General features: G+C 29.1%; 1 protein-coding gene across 1 annotated transcript in view; it reads right to left on the bottom strand.

Moving 5' to 3' along the window:
* Positions 1–21,397: 21,397 nt before the first annotated feature.
* LOC107446669 (tRNA (32-2'-O)-methyltransferase regulator THADA) overlaps positions 21,398–24,889 on the bottom strand; it is a 69,762-nt gene continuing 66,270 nt past the window's right edge. Inside the window, exons 39-40 of the mRNA XM_071184494.1 lie at positions 23,228–23,376; positions 21,398–21,933 (exon numbers count right to left, since the gene is read on the bottom strand). Coding sequence (XP_071040595.1) covers positions 21,457–21,933; positions 23,228–23,376 — 626 coding nt within the window. The 3' untranslated portion in view covers positions 21,398–21,456. The remainder of the gene's footprint in view (positions 21,934–23,227; positions 23,377–24,889) is intronic.

The raw sequence follows: 24,889 nt of genomic DNA, 5'->3' as shown, positions 1-24,889 counted from the left end.
TGTACCTAAATAATTTTATCGTAATTTTTAGATTGATTAAGTGTTCTGCAAAAATGCGTTAATAAATATTATAAATAAAGTGATAGTGCAGTAAAATATAATATTTACTATATTACTTTAAAAAAGCATTACAAAATTATTCAAAATAATGATAATAAGCATATTTTTTTAAATGGCGGATATTTCATTAAATGACGGATATATACGGATAATTTATTAAATGACAGATATTTTAGAGGGAAAAAATTATATTAGCATATATTTTTGATGTTTTAAAGTAAATTTAATATATTTATTAAGTTTACACGCTAGGTAAAATGCCAAAGCCAATTTTCTATCAAAGCGTCTCATTGAGTTTATTAAAAAAAAAACCAGTATTAATAATAACTAAAAGCATTTTTTATATATTATAATCAATTGCTATGAATTACATAGAGTGTTCTAAATTAAATTGGCGATTCTTAAAAATTTAAAAAAAAAAGAATAAGGTTTAAAAAAGCAATATGCAGGTACTAGACATAAATTATGGATTTTACCGCTGCAGTTGCTGAGTCTTTTTAGGTACCAATCTCCCAAATACTATCAGATCTTCTTTTAATAAACAAATTTTTCAAAACAAAATTTCGCATGTTTTGGCAACGTTTCAGTTCGATAGTAATAATAAAAAAAACTGGCATTTAGCGAACCGCCGACGTTATTGTGCAACGCATCAGGCTAATTTGAATAGTCTCCATTATTTTCTTACTCAGCCTCAAAGTTTTTATACTTGTGCACATTTGTGAAATTAGATAATATGTAATCTATTTCTTAATCAGCCTGATTAGTATCGTACCATTTGCAACGAACTAACAAGTCAAAACTTCTAGGCGATTTCAAACTCATTGCATAATTTGTTTGTGAATTTTATAACTAGCCTAAAAGTATATGTGTTAATTTTAATGAGCCTTAAAAATACCAAATGACAGAGGCGCTTACAAAAAAGTCGCATTCTTAAATTAGCCTATACTGGAACCACTGCAGCTCAGAAGATGGATCAGTAACCTACCATTAAAGCGACTCAGTTTCGGATCCCATAGATGCTTGTTCGTCAAAGCAAATATCCCCAATGGTAAAGGAGAGCCGTTGTGGCTCAGGGGATAGAGCGCTCGCCTTCCAATGAGGTGAACCGGGTTCGAATCCCTGCGGTGGCTGGTCGATACAAATTCCACACACGGCTGGCACCGACAACAGTGCTGACATAAAAATATCCTCAATGGTAGACGAATTATGGATTCGAGTTCCCTTGTCGTCAGACTAAACGGGGGAGGTTTTCGTGATTTTCCTCTCTGAGTAACGCAAATGCGGGTTAGTTCCATCAAAAAGTCCTCCACTAAGGCAAATTTCTCCCAATACTCGATCCAGGAGGAGTTCAACATTAGTTGTCGTAAACCCATACAATTGGGTCGGCTATTCAACGACAGTTATAAAATAATTGTAGGCGGATCATGCGTCAGAATCTCCTTGCCTTCGAGCTAACCATGGGAGATTTTTGTTGTTCATTTCTCCTTGTAACGCAGGTGCAGGTTAGTTCCATCAAAAGTCCCAATGCATGATGTAGGTGTCCCTCTGTCTTTTGGGTTGGGTTTAGAATTATACGATTTTCTTTTTAACTTTATAACCGTCGTTGAACTGCCGATCCAATTTTTGGAGTTTACGACTACTTATGTTCATGTTATTTATTATGACGTAGTCTCGTAATTTTGAACCCAATCCAGAAGACAAAGGAACTCCTGGATCAAGTTGTGGGAGAAATTTGCCTTCGTGGAGGACTTTTTGATGGAACTAATCCGCATTTGCGTTACATGGAGAGGAAAACCACGAAAAGCATCCACGGTATGCCTTACGGCAAGAAGACTCTAACCCATCCCATGATCCATACCACTGAGGATATTTTACGTCAGCACTATTATCAGTGCAAGCCGGATACGGAATTCGTATCGACCTGCAGTTGCTCTGATTCGAACCCGGTTCACCGCATTGGAGGGCGAACACTCTATCGCCTGAGCCATCACGGCTCTGAATTATAAGATTATGGAATTTAATATTGATAGCCGTAAACCCACCAAAAATAGGTCGGTTATTCATCACCGAATTGAAAATTATAAAACTTGCCAACAAATTATGTAATTTTCACGAATAATTTGATTGATTAATTTCAAAATTAGTTTATTGTTTGTAACCTATNACACTATGAAGCATATGTAACAATTAAATTAAAATTCACAGAAAACAAGCAAAATAATAAGCAATTATTAATAAGAAAATAAACAATTAATGCTAAAAAAACAATTAATAACCATAAAAAACAAGCTAACAATAAATAACTAGCAAAAAAATCAACAGTCCTGCTTAAACTAATATTTTACAACCTAATATAAGTTATTTGTCATTTTATCTGCAATAACAGAAGTCTCACTGACGCTACTTTAAGTTGAATTACGCGTATAACTGAGACACTGCAAAATGTATTTTCTTTTCAATGTAAATAAAGAGTTTTGAGTTGATAGTATTAAATATTATTATTTTCCCAATAATCATGAAGTCAAAATTATTTGACGGCACGGCAAGTCTATGATTTCATGAAACATTTTTTTAGAAAAAATGGCACGTTGGTGTATAAAGGTTAGCCACCCCTGACATAGAGTGTTCTAAGTTAAATTGGCGATTTTTAAAAATTTGAAGAAAAAAAAAGAATAAGATTTATAAAAACAATATGTAGGTATTGGACATAAATAATGGATTTTACCGCTGTAGTTGCTGAGTCTTTTTAGGTACCAATCTCCCAAATACTATCAGATCTTCTTTTTATATTTTATTTTATAACCGTCGTTGAACAGCCGACCCAATTTAATGGGTTTACGACTTCTAACGTTCAACTCCGTAGACTTGTCATTTTGAACCCGATCCAGAAGACAACTCCTGGATCAGTACCCCCAGAGGTTTTGATTTGTTGTGGGAACATGGAGGACTTTGAGACTCGACAGATTTAACGTGCTTCAGTCACCATTCTTCTTTTTATAAACAAATTTTTCGAAACAAAATTTCGCATGTTTTGATAACGTTTAAGTTAGATAGTAAAAAAAAACTGGCATTTAGCGAGCCGCCGACGTTATTGTGCAACGCATCAGGCTAATTTGAATAGTCTCCATTATTTTCTTACTCAGCCTCACAGTTTTTATACTTGTGCACATTCAACTTAAGTGAAATCAGATAATCTGTAATCTATATCTTAATTAGCCTGATTAGTATCATACCATTTGCATCGAACTAACAAGTCAAAACTTCTTGGCAATTTCAAACTCATTGCATAATTTGTTGGTGAATTTTATAACTAGCCTAAAAGTATATGTGTTGATTTTAATGAGCCTTAAAAATACCAAATGACAGAGGCGTTTACAAAAAGTCGCATTTTTAAAGTAGTCTATGCTGGAACCACGGTGGTTGAGACGATGGAGCATTAACCAACCATTGAAACTACTCAGTTTAGGATACCAGCAATGCTTGTTGATCGATGCAGATATCCCCAATGGTAGTCGGGGGTCGTGGTGGTTCAGGGTATAGAGCGCTCGCCTTCCAATGAGGTGAACCGGGATCGAATTCTTGTGGTAACTGGTCGATACAAATTGCACACCCGGCTCGCAACGACCGCAGTGCTAACGTAAAAATATCCTAAGTGGTAGACGGATAATTCGGTTAGAGTTTCCTTATCGTCAGACTAAACGGGGAGGTCTTCGTGATTTTCCTCTCTAAGTAACGCAAATACGGGTTAGTTCCATCAAAAAGTCGTCCACTAAGGTGATGGATTCTGTCTGGAGGAGTTGAACATTAGTAGTCGTAAACACATACAATTGGGTTGGCTATTCAACGACAGTTATAAAAAAATTTTAGGCGGATCATGTGTCAGAATCTCCTTGCCTTTGAGCTAACCATGGGAGATTTTTGTTGCCCATTTCTCCTTGTAACGCAGGTGCAGGTTAGTTCCATCAAAAGTCACATTGAATGATGTAGGTGTCCCTCTGTCTTTTGGGTTGGGTTTAGAATTATACGAGTTTCTTTTTAATTTTATAACCGTCGTTGAACTGCCGACCCAATTTTTGGGGTTTACGACCACTTATGTTCAACTCCGTAATCTCGTAATTTCGAACCCAATCCAGAAGACAAGGGAACTTCTGGATCAAGTAATGGGCGAAATTTGCCTTCGTAGGGGACTTTTTGGTGGAACTAATCCGCATTTGCGTTACATGGAGAGGAAAACAGCGAAAAGCTTCCACGGTAAGCCTAACGGCAAGAAGACTCTAACCCATGATTCGTCTATCACTGAGGATATTTTACGTCAGCACTGCTGTCAGTGCAAGCCGGATACGGAATTCGTATCGACCAGCTATAGCTGGGATTCAAACCCGGTTCACCTCATTGGAGGGCCAACACTCTATGGCCTGAACCATCACGGCTCAGAATTATAAGATTATGGAATTTAATATTGATAGCCGTAAACCCACCAAAAATAGGTCGGTTATTCATCACCGAATTGAAAATTAAAAAACTTGCCAACAAATTATGTAATTTTCACGAATAATTTGATTGATTAATTTCAAAATTAGTTTATTGTTTGTAACCTATATTGCTTATTAAAAATGCATAAAAAAAATCTACTTCAATACAAACCACACTACCTCTTTAATTTGTCCGAAACAAATATATCCTTAAATATGAATAAAAGCTTTTTCTAAGATTTATCGAGTATATGAAATCTCCCTCACTAACAATACATTTTTCCTGTCATAAAAACTTTTTTTTTTCTTCATTTTATATCAAAAAGAAATATTTCTTCTGAAAAAAAATACCCTTTATTTAATTACCATCCAAAAAATTTTTTGCAAAGATTAATTTTCTGCTGCATGACTTTTTTTTTTCTTTTCCTTTCTTTTTCACCTTTAGCTGTTTCCTTTCAATAAAGGAGCGATCAGGCGTTTTCAGCTTAAAATAAAAGAGAAATATTTTTAATTCAATATTTTTTATCGCTACACTTAAAGAGTGAAGGCATGTTAATGCCGTTATGGCTGCAGCTACTTTAGTGGAAAATGCGAAGGTAGAAAATTGAGATAATACAAATATATTCCGAGTGATTTGCGATGATATTGATTTCTGTTTATTTGTAAATAGAAAATTAGATGACCTTTTCACATATAATTTTAATTTACATATAAAAAAGTAAAGTCACTGAATGATAAACACGTCGTCAGTGAGCTTTTTTTTTCCCTAGACATGCAGCTCGAAATGGAGGTTTAAGAAAATGGATACAGCTCAAAATACGTGTTTAATTTAAGCATTCGAACAATTAAACAAAACAAAAAAAAAAACTTTAGACATCTTTTTGACTTATTTACCGAATATTTTAAAAATATTCTAAGAAAGCAGCGATTTATGAACGCAGTCAATGACAATGTTTCAATGGTCTACTTTAACAGTTTTAATTTGGACTATTTACAAGAAATCATGTATCAAACTATAAACTGACCCAGTTTTTTTTTATAACCCATTGGCAAAATGGGTGTTGTTTTGGGTTTGATGGCGTGCTCACCTTATTTCGACGCCATCTCACTTTTCAACTGTGTTTAAGAAACAGTGCACATGCGTCGTCATTGCATGCGTTGCTATGGCGACCGCTGCTGTTAAATAATTTTTTAGAAGTCTTTTTTTCATTTTTATTTGGCCTTGTAGTGCTTACTGTTTTATTAATGATTATGTTAGTCTGATTTTTATGGACTTTCACAACTCTTTATTTATGATTATAGTGAAGTTGGTCTAGTCAAATGGTATACGAACACGAAAAAACTGGAACAACACCATTTTTCCAAAGGGTAACAGTTTTTTTTTTTTTTTTTTTTTTTTTTTTTTTTTTTTTTTTTTTTTTTTNTTTTTTTTTTTGAAAAAGGAATTAACTTAATACAAATTTAAACATTTTTGCTAACTTTAAAAAAAAAAATAAAAGGTTTTTTTTCTATTTTTTTTAAATGTAGATTGCTACTTTCTGTATGATAAATTTGATTTTGACTGGTTCGAAAGATGATAAATTTGATTGACTCGAAAATTGCATACTAATCAAGAAATTAGTTAATTCGTTTCGGAGTGCATGCAAAAATTGCTAAAAACCTTTTCAAGAAGTTTTTAAACTGTGAATAGATACAAGATTCTGCTCAACAATTGCTGTTACGAAATTAGAGATGCAACTTACAAACATTTGGTATTTAGCCTATACTGCTCAACACAGAATATTTATTTCGGTTAAATAATGGAAACAAAATCACTCGCATTTTAAATAATTTCAATTGACATATTTTAAATAACATAACTTAGTTATGTATCACTCTTAGTGTGTTACGCATTAAGTAAATTTAAACAATTCTTAAATTTATAGTATTTTATTTAAAGAATTGCCAGAAATTAATTTTTAGTTACATAATATTCAATTAATTCATTTTATGAATAAATATAAATTGATCAATTATTTATTTACAAAAAAATATGATTTAATTTTAATTAGAATGTGCACACGATGTTTGTAGAAGTAGATATATTTTCTTAGAATACTACATTTGGAATTTAAACTTAGGGAAACTTAGTTTGTTTCGAACCGTCTTTCGTCCCCCACCCCAGGAAGGGTTTAGTAGATTAACAAAACAATAATGAAGATAAACAAATTTTGTGAAGGGTCCGCTTTTATGAAAAGATATTTTGTGAAGGGCTTGATTAAAAGATAAATTATTTTGAGAAGGGTCCGTTTTTATGAAAAGATATTTTGTGATTTCTTCTAAACGGACCCCTGGTCACATAGCGGATCACAATTAAGCTTCAAACAAAATGAACATTCAGCAGTGAAATTGGAGACTAACTCCAAGCAAATGGCAAAATAAAAGATCCTTACAATCAGAAGTCCCCACTCTAAGTTAAACAACAGATCAATATTTGCGCATACTATTATCGAGAAGTGAGGAAAGATTCGGATTTCAAGTTGGATATGTGCCATATATTTAAGGATGCTCACATCATACATGACACTACTTTTACTTTCGTTACCTGTAACGATATTGAAAGTAAAAAGTACGTACTTTTACTTGAAATGTTTTTGAATGTAGTACTTTCACTTATTTTTACGTAACTTTTTACGGGAAAAAGTACGAGTACTTGTAACGAGAACAAAACGAGATTAGTAAATCAAACATTTTTTGAACCAAAACTAAATTATTTTCTTGGCATTTCAGTTTCAAAACATAAAAATTATGCTTTATATAATTAAAATGTAGTTAGCATTAAAGAAAAACCTCCTTTTTCGAATTTTACCATTATTTAGTTCATCATATGAGCAAATTTGAAAAGTAAACTTTTGAACTCAGTCTTTGATTAGTAAAAGATTGATAACAAATTAAAAAATCGTATTGATTTAAAATTCAAAAAAAAGTATTTAAACTTTTATATAAGTGAAATATAATTTTTAATTAAATGGATTTCTAGAAGTTATGTAGCCATAAATACAATTTTTTTTTTTTACTTATTTCTTTAAACAAAAATTATACGACTTTGTTAGACAAATTAATTTATCTCAACAAATTCCGAAAGTAAAAACAAAGTTACTAAAGATTTTATAGTTTTAAAATTAACATAATTTAAAATTTTTCATAAGCAAAAACATTGAATTTTGAGTAATTTTTCGGTTTCTGGATATTTTCAGCGTTCAATAAATTTTATAGCATTTTCTTGCATTTTAACCCCTAAACGGTCGGTTAATTTTTAAGAAAACGGTCGGTCATAAAGGTAAATACACAAGTGGGCGACCTTTGTGCTAAAATACAAACAAAATGCAAACAACGTTAAAGAGAACAAAAGAGCTCTTTAACGTTGTTTGCCTTTAGTTTGGTCATACAAGTGTCTATTTTGCCAAATACACGTATTTGATTAGTGCTAGTATCTAGTTTAAAATAAACTAACTATTAACCTTAAAAATTTCCTGGTACTGCTATATGGTGTGTAAAATGAGAAATAAAATGTATTCCGGGCAAAAGAAATTAATTAGTTTTATTCTTATTGGCGCATTACTACTGAACACTCCAGTCCGTCAATATAACGGGAGCGAGAAATAGCGTGCGAAAACTCACCCCGTCATTTTCACGAGAGCGAGAATTTTATATATTTAAATTAGAATTGTTGATTTGAATTAAAATTTAATTCATTTAAAACTTTAAAAAAAATTATTGCATTCTTGATGAAATTTAAGGCTACTTTGAATTTTAAATTTCTGCAAAATATATTGTCACGTAGAATAAATAGGACTTAGTCTATAAAGTACGAGAGCTTTATTCAACACCTACAAAGTAACGTGAACAAAGTAACTGGGGCCTCGGCTTGAGACACTCAGTCTTTTATAGGAATAATAACAGGAAGTGATAGGAACAGGAAATGATATGCTAGAACATTCTAGAAACTTCTAGAAGAAACATAAATAATAAATAAAAGCTTATTTTGGAGTTTTATATTTTCTTACAGTTCTGCGGATCGAACCCTGAATCTCAGTCTTTCCAGGACGACGACTCTGACCTCTCGGCCACACTGACACATCAATATTTTAAAATCGTTACTTTTTTCGTTTTGTACTTGTAGTTTTTATTCGTTACTTTTTCGAATCAAAACTTTTTACTCGTTACTTTTGCTTAAAGTACTTTTATATGGTACCCATGTACAGCTTTATTGTTTTCACGTGACTAAACCGGTTTGCACTTGTTTACGTTCGTGTATTAATTGGTTTAATTTGACGATATATAATATAAATTGGAGGATTAGATAAATTATACGATATATTATAGAATATTTATTATATCAAGCATTATATTAGTATATTATAATATTTGACCATTTATTAGAATTTATTAGTTTTTAAATAATTTCATGTTTTGCACTAGTTAATACGCAATATTTTTATTTTTAAACATAGATGTAATGGGTTTTTATTCAAGATATTTTTTATATACATACTCCCTATTTGTATTTATTTTTTGTATTGTATTTCCTATTTGTATTGTATTTATTACAATGTTAACCAATTAATACCCGAACGTAAAGAAGTGCAAACCGGTTTCAGTCGTGTAGAAACGACACAGCTGTATAGTATTACATCATAATTAAGATTTTACTTAGAATCCTTAGTGCGTCTAATAATTTGGCCAGAGACTGTATGGTGCTCATATTAAACACGTGTAATGATTAATTAATTACATTCAATTTCATATATGATTTGTAGTATAATCAGTCTATATTAAGCTGCTATTGAAACTCGGACATTATTTTACGGGCACCTTCTATTACCTAGAACTTAAAGTTCAGGAATCAACTTTAATTTTAAGTCAACTCTTTCAAAATCAACTTTAATTTTAAGTGCATGCTCATTTCAATGGCATTAATAATCTAGAACCAATCATTTCAATTTGTCCCAACTACAAATGAGACTGACACGGGGAATGATTCGTACTAGACAATCCCTTTCAAAACCTGAATTACGCATTTAATTCAATACTACAGGATTATTCATGTGTCGCACTAAACTATTCACTCTAGGCAACTAAGAGTTAAAATAACATAATTTAGATCAGCCATTGAAAGTAGAAGCTGGTTGTTATTTGATGCCACAGATCCATTTATATTGAAATTCAGAAATATGCAAAATTAATAGTTACATTAGAAGTAACAGAGGAAACTTGAATTAAGAGAAATGCATGAATGTCAAATAATTAGCTGTGTAAGTATTCAGCCCATATCTATTTGCATATGCTACAGTGAATGACCGAAATCAAGGGAATGTCGACTTTCACCGGTGAATGTCCACAGTCACATAGTCGCTTTGGTGAATGTCAGAAATATTTGTTAAATCCGATTTGATATTTATTATTCGATATTTTATTATGTGCTGAGGATAGATTAGGAGAAATATTAATGTTTGGAATACCGATTAAATGTATACTGGGAAACCGCAGTGAACCTAACATTGATGTAGGGCATACCGGGCAAATGTGACACTTAACGAAGTGACACTTATCTTGATCTATTATATATTTCGGACATTTATCAAAGTGACTATGTGATTGCCAACACTCACCGGTGAAAGTCAACGACCACCAATTTCGGTCATTTACAGTATTACATACACATAGTGGCCCATAATGAACGCACTTATTAGCCATTTGGAAATGGGGGTGGTTATAGGTTTTTCCTGTCCGCGCATTTTTCGACTCAATGAACTTTATCGACTAGATCAACTTTCAACACCATAATCACAAATAAAGAGTTCTAAGAGTAAAAAAAAATAAGCATTACTTGTACGAAAGACTGTACGAAAGAAAAGAAAAGAAATAAATAATTTTGTCGTAGTGGTTGCAGTAACGTGATCACAATTTTATCTCTTTTGTTTAAATTTAGCTTTATACTATATAATTTTAGATCCCCAGTTGAACAATAACTTACGTACTTATGAAGTTGTAAATTTATTATTTCAAACGGGAAAAAAGTGTAGATGTTTTCGAACTCAAATCAATCAATATTGAGATCAGGAAAAGCAAAGGAGGGATTAAAATAATCTAAAATCCTTTTACTTAAAGATGAAGTGGAAAAGTAGTTCTTTTAGCCATAAGTGAATGCATCCCAGATCCAATTGGCAAACTGTTTTTTACACTACTATTTAACATATTTTTTGGCCCCTATTGATGGTCTCAATTGTAATTAATCAGAATTTGAAAATATCTTTGCTCTTGTTAAATTAAATGTTAAATCCCAACTTAATTTTATAATATATATATATATATATATATAGGGTGTCTATAAAAGAACTCCGGGGTTTTAAAAATTCATATCTCACTAACTATAAAAGATAGCAAAATTTAGTCGATTTCTCTGAAAAGAGTAGCTCAAAAAGTTTTACTCATACCAATTGGGAATGTTTGTATCAACTGTTGGCGGCGCTGCAGGGCGTTGACCTTGAAATGACGTCGCGAAATTTGAAATGATGGCGATTGCGCAACAAAAGGCTCAATGTGTTATTTGGCTCATAGAAACGAAGTCTTTAGTTATCGTACAAAGAAACTTTCGACGTAACTATGGTGTTAACCCGCCTTCTGACAAAACCATTCGTCAATGGTTCAGTGCATTTAAGGAAACAGGAAGTGTTTTGAAGNATATATATATATATATATATATAAAATTAAGAGAGAGAGAACAAGGAAAATAGTAGAGACTAATGAAAAGAGAAGGAAAAAAATAATCAAAATAAAACATTTATAAAAATATTTTTAAAAAATTAATTTTGAAAAGCTGGGAAACAAAATAAGGAAAAGATATAATCTCCTCATCAGCTCACACGATTATATCCGCAAAACGGAGTGCTTTCTAATATTGTATTAATAGAGACAAAGCAAAATATATTTATACAATAGTGTGAGGAGCACTCAAGAAAATGGAAACGAAAGTAAAACTCATTAATTGAAAATTATACGAAATAAGCAAAGCAAAAACAGAAAATAAAAGAAAAATACAAAACAAAACAAAAAACAAAACAAAAAAGGAAATCTATAAAGCGAGTAGCGAATTCAAATTAACTTACACGTACCGGAACCATTCAATTCAAGAATGATTTGAAATATTTTCGAAATAAGATTGCCAGATTACAAAATATGAAAACAGAAGCACAAATAAAGGTTTGAAGTGTAAATAGGGAAATAATTTGGGGCGCGTTCTTACTGCAGTGCTGAAACGCATTTGATACGCAAAGTTATAATATTATACAGGATAATTCAAAGTTTATTATAATTAATAAGGTTGATATTTGATATATACCCATAAAATTTTTATGTTTTCAGAAAATTAACATTTATTTGAAAAAAACTATTGATTCTTTAATATCCATGCTCGAACTAACTGTGTTTTAGTAAAAATAAATCTATTTTCAAGATATTATTTGAGTATTTTGAACAAATATGGGTATTTAAGAAAATGGGACGCTTATATTTGTCAAATGAAATCAGTTTTTAAAAAAATAGCGCTTTTTTCAAAAATTTAAAAAAATTCATGATTTGTCCATTCTACAGCTTCTTTTATATTATGCTGGAAATATTGTGTTTAGGGCAAAATAAATCTATTTAAAGAATATTCTGTAAGTATTATTGGACAAATATAGGCATTTTCAAGAAATATGAAGCATATATATTAATATAAAATCAGTTTTTTAAAAAATTTAATTGTCCATTTTACTGTTTTTTTAATATTTAAACATCCTGTTTTGGACAAAAGAAATTGATTTCAAAAATATTTTTGGACATTTTCAGAAAGTGTGACACTTATATTTTAACATGAAACAAGTTTGAAATAAAATAGCGCTTTTCAAAAAATTTTGAAAGAATTCGCGAAGTTTTCATTTCACAATTTCTTTTATAATTAAGTTGCAAATAAATCTATTTTAAAAGTATTTTTTAAGTATCTTTGGATAAATATGGGTATTTTTCAGAAAATTATTACACTTATATTTTAAGTTGAAAACAGTTTTAAAAGAATCACTCTTTTCAAAAAAGAATTCGCAAAGTGCCCATTCTACAGTTTCTTTTATAATTACGCTAGAAATATAGTGTTTTGGACAGAATAAATCTAATTTAAAAATATTCTTTAAGTATTTTTTGGACAAATACGGTCATTCTAAGGAAATATCGACTGGTATATTTTTCTATAAAACCAGTTTTTTTAAAAAAAAATAACGCTTTTTAAAAAAAATGCGAAATTCCAATTCTATTGTTTTTTTAATATTCACTCATCGTGTTTAGTAAAATTAAATCTATTTTAAAGATATTCTTTGAGTATTTAGGACAAATATTGGGCATTTGCAGAAAATATAATTTACATTATAAGAATTTTTTTAACGTCCTTTACAATACCTTTTGCCAGTTTAAACAAAAATAATTTAATAATCTTGAAAAGTCAAATTTAAGATATAAAATTACCTTTGCTAAAATTACCAGCCGCAATGACTGTTTTAAATTCTAGAGTTAAAAAATGTGGGGTAATTCGGAAAGTTATTAAAAGCTAGTATTTCCAATCTAGTAGGGTGAAGCTTCTTTAATTTCTACATTTTCTTTAACACAATAAGTCGGTTAGAAATAAAACTGCCGAAGGAGAAAGAAAAGAAAAGAAAAGAAAACAGGGAGCACAGTCAGTTTTTTCATAAAAAAATAAGCACCTTTTAAGCACTCAAAAAATATTTTTACTCACCTTTAAAAAAAAATCATAATTAGGATCTGTGCAGTAATAATTTTTTTTTTTTTATCGTTGAATGTACTTAATTTATAAACATAAAATCAATAAAATTCAAAAACATTTTCAAAAATTTTACATAATCATGACTATATAACTTGTTTCTGATAAATATTGCAGAGAAAATTGTGAAAATCATGAATTTTTTTTCTTTTTTTTTTGTAATTTAGAACAACAATCAATACGGCAAAGAAAAATTTCTTTTTAAAATTAAGCGTTTTTTACAAACCACAAATATAAAAAGCACCTTTAAGGTCTTTTAAAAGAACGATAATCAAAAATAAGCACCTTAAAGCACTTTTTAAAAACGCTACGCATCCTGGAAAATCAATAATTTATGCTAAAATTCAAGAGGATAGAAAAAAAAAAGAAATAGGATGTTTCAGAATTGCGTACGTTACAAAACAATCAATGAAGAATAGACAAAATTAGAGAAATAAAATTAAACGAATATTTGTTTAACCAAAACATATCAAAAATACTTTTAAATATGCGATTTTTTTTTCTTCTTTTAATCAGGGGAGCACTGTCTTACAGGTCACTGTTTCTGGTACTACTGACGAAATGAAATGTTTTATGTAATTATTGAATATCATAATCACTGGTTTAATGAAGTAGGCACACGCCAATCTTTCTAATAAATTAATCCAGTGAAACCAAGCCCATCGAATACATTTTAATCATATTAATGTACCTAATTTCACCTTATTAACATATTTTATACTTTTCAATGTACAGATCTAGTATCGACATGCATGCATGATTAATGTACGTTAGTGAAATCTTGCAGAAGCTGACTAACTCGTGTATACTTTGCTAAATAATAAAGAAAACTAAAAATAATTATAGAACAACTTTTGTAAAATAGAAATTTTGAAATCTTTCAACCGAATTTCATTTAAATTATTTTTTTTAATTTCGTTTATTCCTTGATGACAAGGATCATGTTAATAAAGAATAATTATAAAATAATTTATTCTATTAATAAAAAATATTTCCTTTTAACAAAAAAATAGCCATACAATTTCATTTGGCGATTTTATTACTCCAGTAGCTGTTTTATCTCTATTTCAAAACGGGGTCTACATTTTTAATCAAAAAGATACAATAACATAGCTTTCCTTTGCTAGCAGATGCTCCTCATTAAAAAATGAGAACAAGTATTTCTTTTAAACCTGATGAAAATTCGTTTTCATCTTGAACTTAGTCAATTCTTTCTCATTGTGTTTTTTATTCTCTTTTATTATTCAAGAAGATGATTCTAGTTTCAAAATTCTTGATAGAACTAGCATTTATTTTGTATTGCATTGCATCTCTTTAAGAATGTATAGTTTTTTTTTATTTATTCATTTTTTAGTTATAATATTTTGTAATCTTGCAAGTTTTATTTTGAAGAAGTTTCAGTTGTGTTAAATGATTGAGCTACTCAAATAAGACATTGTTTTTATTGATATTAGATTCATTTTTAGAACGTTCAATATTTTTTAATTGTGAAAAAAGAAAATAAAGGAGAATCAAGGATTAAATTTTTTTTAACACGTATTAAACAGATATGAAATAGGAATGGTCCCCCTGTGTCTTAAAATGAAAGTGAAGAAAAAGTTCTTTAAAAAGATGTTCCTTTGAATTTCCTTACCTTTTGTTCCTCTGAAATCACTATTCTAGAGAAGAATTTTTGTTATATTTTCCCTTTAAGCAAAAAATAAATTCCGTGCCATTTTTGGTGATTTTAAAATGCTACTTCGAATTTTGATGTACTAAAGCATCTCCACTTAAAAAGGAAAAAAATAGTTCCACTTAGATTGTTTCTTTTCTTCTTTACATTAAAAAAAGCAAAAAAAAAAAAAGCAAAAAAAAGTAAGAATATGAAACAAAAAAATTTAATGACCCTAAAAGTAATTCAAAATTTTTATTATTTTTAGACTTAAGAATACGCTGTTTCAAAAAAATCTTATGTATACTGCTAATAGTTTTCTCGGAATTGAATTTCGCTGCTCAGAAAAAAAATATTTAACTTTGACATAAAATAAATTAGAAATTAATGATTTCAGAATTATATTTTCACATTTTATTATTTTCATTTTTTTTAAAAAAAATATTTCTCTAGGACACTGCTAAATTTCATAATTCTGAAATAGTAGAGAGATCACTTATGAATAATAGTTATGACACAATTAGTCAACTTAAAATCTTATTTACTACCTTAACTACCTTTTTCGCAGAATCACGGAAGAAAATTAGGTCGCATAAACTATGTTTTACAAAAATCTAAAAATGTCTTACTTACTTACTTTTGTCTCAGAAAATATTAAATAAATTACTTATGTGGGAGTTCTGCCCTAAAACAAATGATTCTTAATGTTTAAGTATTGACTTACTACATTACAAATACAGCAATAAATAACATACAATTGCTGTGTTATCCAAAATTATTATTTTTTTAAAAAACATTTTATGGACTGGATACAGTATGGTCTGCAATTGTGTAATATATATAGAGAGCCGTGGTTGCTCGTTCGCCTTCCAAAGAGGTGAACCGGGTTCGAATCCCAGCGAAGACTGGTCAATACGAATTCCGCATCCAACTTGCACAGTGCTGACGTAAAAATTGCCAACTTAACAATTACAACTTCATAATTACAAACTTAAGTAGGGGTTCTGGGAACGCTTCGCGAATATCCTCCTATAAATCAGTTCCAGTAAACAAATAATAAAATAAGTGTTTTTAAATAGACTAATCATTTAGATAGACTAAAAAGGTGAAAGTTATAAACTTGTATCACACTTTGAATGAAAAACGTGGAATGAATCACATTAAAAAAAGAAGGAAAAACGACGATAATTGCTTGAATTGATAAAAGCTTATGGTAAAAAAGAATTAATATATCATGATGGTTAAAATTATTTTAAATCGAATTTGCATTATTTGTTAAACACATTTTAAGAAGTTTTACTTACCGTGGGAGTTGGTGGGTAAAATATTATCTTGACAAAGAAAAATAATAATTTGCTAATTAGTTTTCCTTCTTTCTTTTTTTGTGAAACCATATTCTCATCTTCGACGATTACTTAAGCATCAAGTTTTGTTCCATTTCAAAACAGGGTCTAAATTTCTTTATAAAAGGGTAATACAATATTTCCCTTTTGTTAGCAGATGTTTTATTTACTCATCAAATTTTAATGCAGTAGTCAGGTGTCTTTTAAAAGATGTTAAAAAAATCGTTTTCATTTTCAAACAAAACGTTTCTTTTAATTTTTTTTTCTTTCAACAAACAATAGAAAACGATTTTACAATTCTAAAGATCATGTACTATTCTTTGACATTACGTTTAAAAATAAATATTTATTTAAATCACAATTTTTTAAAGTGATTGCTTAAAAAAAAAAGAATTAAAAAAAGAACACGAATAGTTATGCTATTCCTCACTTTTAAAGTATTAAAATATAATTACATTTATTTAAATATTAGATCACATACACTCTTAGTACTTCGAACTCAGAGGGGAAGGTAAAAATGTCCAAATTATCAAAAATTCGAATTTAGAATGAAAAACACTCATTTCACTAAGTTATTCAAATTCAGTCACTCACTTGAAAAACACTCATTTCACTAAAATATTCAAAAAGTAATAATATACTTTAAAATAGTGTATTTTTAATGATTACCTGCGAGTTGTAACATATTAAATTGATTGTTAATCTGATAAATAACCTACACTAAAATAAAAAACGAATCGATAATTCTGGGACCATCTCTTTAACCGCTTCCCTTAACAATTTTTTTGAAGAAAAAAAAATGCTAAAAATCAACTTATTTTTTTTATTTCATTAATAAATACAGAGAACTAAAATTAAACCTAATACACAAGTTTTAAGTTGAAATTTTTACTCTTTAAATTATAAATTAAGTGTTGATTTATTATTATTAATTCTTAGTCTAAATTAATCGAGCTTTGAATCAGATTAAAAGTAACAAATCTATCTACCTACCTAAATTTATCTACCTACATGTATGATAAAGTACAACAAAAGAAAAAAAAGTATAATTCTGAATAAGTTTTGTTCTAATGAGCGAATTTTCACATATTAAAAACCGACCTTAATGGATTTAAGGAGTAAACTTAAATATTCTAATTAATTAGTGTTAACTATTAAGTTACGAAATCAGACCCCAAAAAAAACGTACTTTCTTCGAATAAATGATTTTTTTCTTTTTTATTGACAGATAGGGATTTTCGACTAACAAAATAGCCCAAAATTGTGGAAAATATGGTTCCAGTAATTTATACACGAGAGCGGTCTTACGTTTGGGGTTAATTTAACTTTTTGCGTATTTCGTGGACTTTTCAAGCAAAGCAAAACATTTTTGCTCACAATTATAAAATTTGTTTTCCTAAGAAAAAAAATGTTCTTTTATTATTTTTTAAGTAACTGTCCAAAATTTTTTTTTTAATCAATGTGAGTCAATTTTTATCCTTTTCAAGCATGTAACTTTAAATGACTAAATTTGAACGAAATCGGTTTAACAGTTTCTGAGATATCCACTTTAAAAAAGTCGTATACTTAAAATTTGATCTCTTGTGAACTACTCTGCAGATTTCATTCTAAATTTGTATTAATTTAAATTTTGCCATAAATAATATAAAATAGTAAATAATATAAACAATCGAAAATAATAAATAGAAAATAAGAAATACTTATTAAAAAGCATTTATTTTTTGCGAATTATCTTTAGTTTAACGAGTTTCGTAGATAAGAGTAAGAATTTTTTTAAATTGCTCTGCAATTATCGTTAGCAATTAAAATAAGGCATTTTATATTTTGCTAATTCTTTGAAAAGAAAACGGGTCTTTTAAAATCACTTGTGGCGCGCTATCGATGTTAAATAAAGTTTGCTAGTTTAAAAATTTCTTTTATCTTTTTGTGGAAAAAATGCGTTTAAATTTATGAATCCGCATTAAAAGTTTTCAAAAAGAATCACAATAATATTTTTGAATTTAGTATATTAAATTCCTCGTTTAATTCATATCACACGTCTGTTGAGGCGAAATTTTATTTTAAATTTAATCAAGATCTTCCTTTTACTGTTCTGCTTTTTTGATGCCTAACGCCTCAAAGAAACATGAGAGCGCAGCGTTATTTTATTTAAATACTGCAAATACCGAGAATGAAAACTTATAATAATGATTGAATGAATGATTCTTGACCTTCCCCAGCAGCAGTTAAATAACATTCCAACTTTTTTGGCTCATCAGTACAGATCTAAAGAGAATTAATCACACAATCCACGAACGAAACTCTCCAATTCAAATTTTAATAATTTAATTGTTAGAACGTAATCCCAAAATCAGTCCAAAAATTGATAAAATATCACCAACCTGAAAGAGCCTGATATTACTAGCTGAGCCTGATATTATCAGTGTGGTTTTGTGTATAACTAAACACATCACTAATTTTCTACTTAAAGAACATAAGAGATATAGTATTTAAAATTGCCTGGAATCATGGGTTTGAGTTTCCTTTTTCTAAAAATTTTTCAACACTGCTCTCCATCTACTAACCTTGATTTCCGTAGAATCATTCCATACTTTGAAAAATTCTAATGATGATCGCACTATAGTTTGTCTACGGTAAGAACTTCCCCTTGCCACAAAGTCTGAGGCCGCCTGCTGCTTTGGAAGCAAGAATAGCGCATTTCAGGGAGGAAAGCTTCTCTTCACTCTAGGGCTAACACAATAGACCGAAGAAAAAGATTCCCTTTCTCTGGTCGATCTGAGCCAAAATCTGTCCTAAACAGTGACCCTGCACCTCTACTTGAAATAGTTACACTTCGTTACCATAGTCTTCGCCACGGGTCCAGACGAATGGCTAGGGGAGTTCTTACTTTAGACAAACTATAGTAGCCCACCCTTACCAAATGTTTGGAAATCTATCCTTATTTGATTTCTAAATCTTTCCCATCTGAGATTCTTATCCTTCACATTTTTTTTGTTTTTTAAATCTGATTTCATCTGTGATTTGTCCTCACAATGACGTCTGTTTTGTTGAGTATTTCGAAATGAATTGATGAAGCTAACGGAAATTTCATTTCTGTTCTGTTTCACTCATGTTCTGGTGTTTCATTTCTGGTACTTATAATCATTCAGAAATTATTCTAATTAATTGAGTCTGGAATGAATTAATTGTGCATGAAACAAATCATCTTTCAAACAAACTAAAACCCTATATGGATGATCTGATGTGTAATCGAAATTGAATTGAATTTTGCAAGAACTGATTGATTTGTAAGCTATACTTAGCATACATTAGTCCCAGAGCAGACTAAGAATATCATAAGCAGTAAGTAAAACCTGAAGGCTAACAGTGAGAGATTTTTCTCTAAATGTAATGCAAAAACAATTCAATTTCACAAGTGTGTTTCTTAAAAACATTTGATTCCTTGCATGATTAAAAGGTTGCAGAGTTGAGCATTAAGAACCATATAAATCCCTTTTTTGGCAAAAACCAAATCTTTAACCTTTTTCTCTTTAATGTTGGTAATAGAATAAAATATCTGGCATAAGTCTGTCTCACATGAATAAAATTTTGCTAGAGTAAAAATTTAATTTTCAATGAGAGTAGCATAATAAATGACTTAACAAATTTTATTGCATTTCAGCAAATCAGATGTAGAATTTAAAGCTACTTGCTCGAAGTGAAAGTTTTTAACACTTAAACTAAATAATTCCAGAGAAATTGTTACAAAAACCACATGATAATGTATTAAAAATAATACAAATTTGATAGAATTCATACACTTTTGTACATTTTCAACAGATTTTATTATTCCATTATTACTAATCAACAAAAATAAAATTTATTTTAAATCTTGTATCTTTTTTTTATAATAACTTAGAAGATTCTTACAGTAACAACTAAAATTACTTTTAAATATTAATTTGTGGATTGTAATATTAGTTTGCTTCAGTATATAACATTCCAATCAGTATTAACAAAAACATATAATAAAAGAAACGTCCAGAAATTCTCAGATAATCAAAATGAAATACAGCAGAACCTCGAAGGATTCTTTCTCACCGAAGAATTCTTTGTGAACGATAGATACAGGACTACACAGGTCAACATAAAATATTGAATAGGGATTTGAAAATATATAAAGAAAAAATAAAGAAAAGGTAATAAGGAAAAAATGGATTTGAAAATTAATAAATATATAATAAGTATTTGAAACTTTAGTTGAAAAACTCAAGAACAATTATTATGAATTTATAAATAATTATGATGCAAAACAAAGAAAAGGACTCACATTTATTTATTTAAATCATTTAGAAAGTTTGGTTTGAACACTCTTTTCTTCTTACCAAAAACAATAGATTTTTGACATTTGTGACAGATTGCCATTAATTTTTTGCAACAGAAAATAGAAACTTTCTCAATGTTCCAAATGCTTTGAGGCATCCCGCTAATGTTGACGCTGTTTGTAGACCTGTTTCGCCATTTTCATTGGCATCATTTTGCATTTCTTCAAATTAAACTTGAATCAACCACAAGTTTCAACATTTTCGTAAACTGATGCATAAATATCAAGCTTGATGTTTCAATCATAATCATCAAACTGTACCTAATATTCATTTTCTTCCTTCCAGAGGAGTAACTATTTTTCTTTCAAAAATGAAAGAACTTACGAGAACAATGTTGGGCAGCATTTCTGAACGATAAGCGAGGATATCCACTAGTTTCAAAAACAATCTAAGCAAGTGTTTTTGTTAGTATAAGAACAGCATTTGTAAGGAAACATTTCAAACAAGATGATACAAACAGAGAAAATGAAATATGAGGGAACATTGACTGTACTTAATCTACAAGAACATTTTTCTGAACATAAACTAAGCCGAAATACTTTATTTGTAGAAGTAAGTCTCAAAAGTAACTAAGTATTCATTATTTAAAACCAAGAAAAAATAATTTATCTATTTTATGAAAATAAATAATTACAAAAATCGACATAGAAATACAAAAAGAGATTTAAAAAATAAATATTTATTATTTTTAAAAAAAATACATAACAGTCAACAGGTATCAGCTTTTGCTGTGTTGAAGCAACGAGTTTCTAATGATGAGTAAAAGCATATCTAAAATATAGGTGTTCATTTTAAGATCCTGAATTTTGCTAAAAACACTTGAAATTCCACAATTTAAAGCTTCCTTTGATTTAATCCAAGGCACTAAGGACACTATTGCATATAAATGCTGACATATCCTGATGATATCTTGACCCAGATAACCATCTAACAAAAAGAATACGGCACCTCGCTTATGAATGTTTTCCAAAATGGCATCTATTTCAGACAGGCACTTTGTGACTGCGCAGTCAAAAGTCATGTTGTTTCCAACGGGTGACCAGCAAGTAATCTTATCTATTTTAATAGTAGAGTTCTTAAGGGACTCTGAGTGAGTTGTCAAGTAATTAGCGAGTTGTTCTGATGCTAGTTGAGATAAGAGTAATTCTTCAGCAAACACGTTCAATTCTCCTCTGTCGAAAGGATGTTCATCGCCCTGAAAAAAAGAGTTAAAATGAACTTTATGAAAACAATTTAAAAGAGTTTTGGATGAAAATACAGTTGAACCTGTTTATCTCGAATCTTAATCTAATCTAATATCTCAATCTAAAAATTATTCGTTAGAGTTTAGAAGTGTTCTTATTTTTCGTAATTTAAATATTAAATTGTGATTTCTAATTATTTATATAATTTTTTTTTATATTTTGATATTTTTTTTAATATTTATCTTTTCCCTTTTTGCAAGGAACTAAAATATTTATTTTAAAAGTGATTACTGTGAAGTCATCTGTATAGATGAATATAAATGTTATTATGGCTTGTTTGTTGTATTCTTGTTGTTAATTAAGTTCAACAATAAGACAAAAAAAAAAACTTAAAATAGAACTTTTTAAAAATTAAATAGTTGGTTCCATCTTATTATTCTCAAGATTTTTTTTTTTTTTTTTTTTTTTTTTTNTTTTTAGGTCTTGATCATCAGTTAAAATAAAAGTAGAAATGTACTGAAAATATACAAAATAATGCTGAGTAAACTCAGTAGTTTTTCCCCTACTTTTAATGGCTACTTTTGTGCTAAGAAATCATTATCAATCAATGTTGTTTCAATTTTACTACTTATAGAAATGGAAGGAAAAAAAACTTAATTGGAAAAATTTATGACGCATTTTATTTAATGAGGCTATTTTCATAGTGCTTGTCAAATTCTAAGGAATGAGGGTATTGTCCCAAAAAAATTTAAACAGAACAAGAATGTAGCTATAGTAATATTTAACAAAATTTTTAAATAGGTAGAATTAAGGAAAAATTAAATTTCAAAAATTCAAATATCTTTTGGGAGATTTTCCCCAAAATTTGGAGTGTGCAGATTTTTTTGAATTTTGCAACCTCATACCTGCCAACTTTTACGCATTTGGCATCAAATTTTATTTTTATATTTAAAGTGGTAATAAAATGTATACTTTCTATATATTCCTAGCATTTATAAACTTAATTTATAATCTTTTTGATCACCAGTATTTAAAAAAAAATTTAGCATACATATCAATATGTAAGACTTTTATGGTAGTCCGCATTAGTTTATTTAAAATAACACGTATGTTTCTGTCTAAAATTGAAATTTATATTCCATATTACTATCACTGGGGAAAATCATCCTTAAAAGGATTAAAAGTTGGCAGGTATGCAACCTTGTTATCAGATTCATAAAATACGCAAAAGTATTGCTTTTGATTAAAATAATCAGGACTTAAGCATAAGAGATTAAAGAGAAACTAAATAATCTGTTTCCTCACCATATTATCCAACACATTTTTCTCATACAGAAGCATCCAATTAATAAATATTCCTATGTAGTCTTGAATTGAGAAAATATCCAATTGTAAAAAAATTCTCAGCATTTCTTCAAGGGCTTTAGTAGAAACAACAGGTAATACTTGATTATCTAAAAAAAAATATAAAGCCTCAACAAAGAGAAAAAAAATACAAAATCTTGAATAATTGTCCCTAAAATAAGCAATTTTTACATTTTAAAACTGAATTAAAAATGTAGAAGACGCATATTGTAAACAATTTTTTTTTAAAATGAACATACAAAAAACAAAAAGAAGAAGAAGAATAGTATAGTACGACTGTCAGGAGAACTCCTCCAGACATCTGTCTCCAGTCGTGGCGGAAACTATGATTATGAGGGTAAGTCACTTCTAACAGGGGTGCAGAGTAAAAGTGATATCTTGCAAAAAAGTTGCTTGTCGAATTTCATAATAGATTATTCCTGTAGATATTTTTCAAAAGAGTTTGTTTTAAAAATTAATCTTTAAACATTGCTTTTTTATCTTCTTAATTAGATATTTATTAATATTTATTAAAGCGTTACAGTTCTTAAAATTACATAGATAAAAAACACATGTAAGAAATAATGTTATAGAACTTTCTATCTGTAGTGTAAATGCTTTATCTCATCGTTTAATAGAAGGTATTATAGAGCTGCATGGAAATAAGATTCTTTTTTATAAAAACGAAAATTGCACTGAAAAAACACAAATGCAAATTTGAAATCGAAAATTGCTTTTTGTTAAAACAAACACCAAACTAATAGTTATGGCTAGAATTAATTTAATAATAAATTTTGATGTCAAAATCATTCATAAAATTTCAATTATTTATGTATCTTTTAAATAACAATGAAATTTAATACATTTCAAGCTTCATTTCCGAAAAGTCATATTTTCACTAAAATGTCCTTTCTTAGGCAGGAATAAAAAGACGTGATGTATCCAGTTTATGAAATACTTATTCCAATTCTATGCATGTAAAAACTATTAATAAATTAATCACTTATAAAAAGAAAAGCTACAGATAAGAAATCTAAGCCTCTTGAATATAGTGATTAAAGAAAGATAAATATTTTTTTTCAGAGGAAAAAAATAATGATCGAAAAAATAATAAATTTAAAATAAATTTACGTGTCACAATGTCTTTAATGCCGTATTACGGCATGAAAATTAAATTCAAATAAAAAATATGACTTTAAAACAATATTTACACTTAAAAATATTTCATTACACTTTAAAAAATTTTAAAAGAAAATTGTCAGCTTTTTCTTCCTTATATAACTTAACTTTTATTTTAAAATTCAAAACTAGTGCAATTTTATTTCCAACCACTTATAAAATTTTTAAGACCATTTTGGAAAATTACGCGCCTCACATGAGTATTGCTCATAATCTGCCTTCCATTTGTGAGTAAAAACAAACAAATCAGAAATTTCCTCACCCTGTTAGATGCTTGTGTAATATTGGAATGGCCCCTCATTANACTTATATAATTTTTTAAGACCATTTTGGTAAATTACGTGTCTCACATGAGTATTGCTCATAATCTGCCTTCCCTTTGTGAGTAAAAACAAACAAATCAGAAATTTCCTCTCCCTGTTAGATGCTTGTGTAATATAGGAA

This window comes from Parasteatoda tepidariorum, chromosome 8 (assembly GCF_043381705.1).
Source record: "Parasteatoda tepidariorum isolate YZ-2023 chromosome 8, CAS_Ptep_4.0, whole genome shotgun sequence".
Lineage (NCBI taxonomy): Eukaryota > Metazoa > Arthropoda > Arachnida > Araneae > Theridiidae > Parasteatoda > Parasteatoda tepidariorum.
This window is presented reverse-complemented; position numbering and strand designations above follow the sequence as displayed.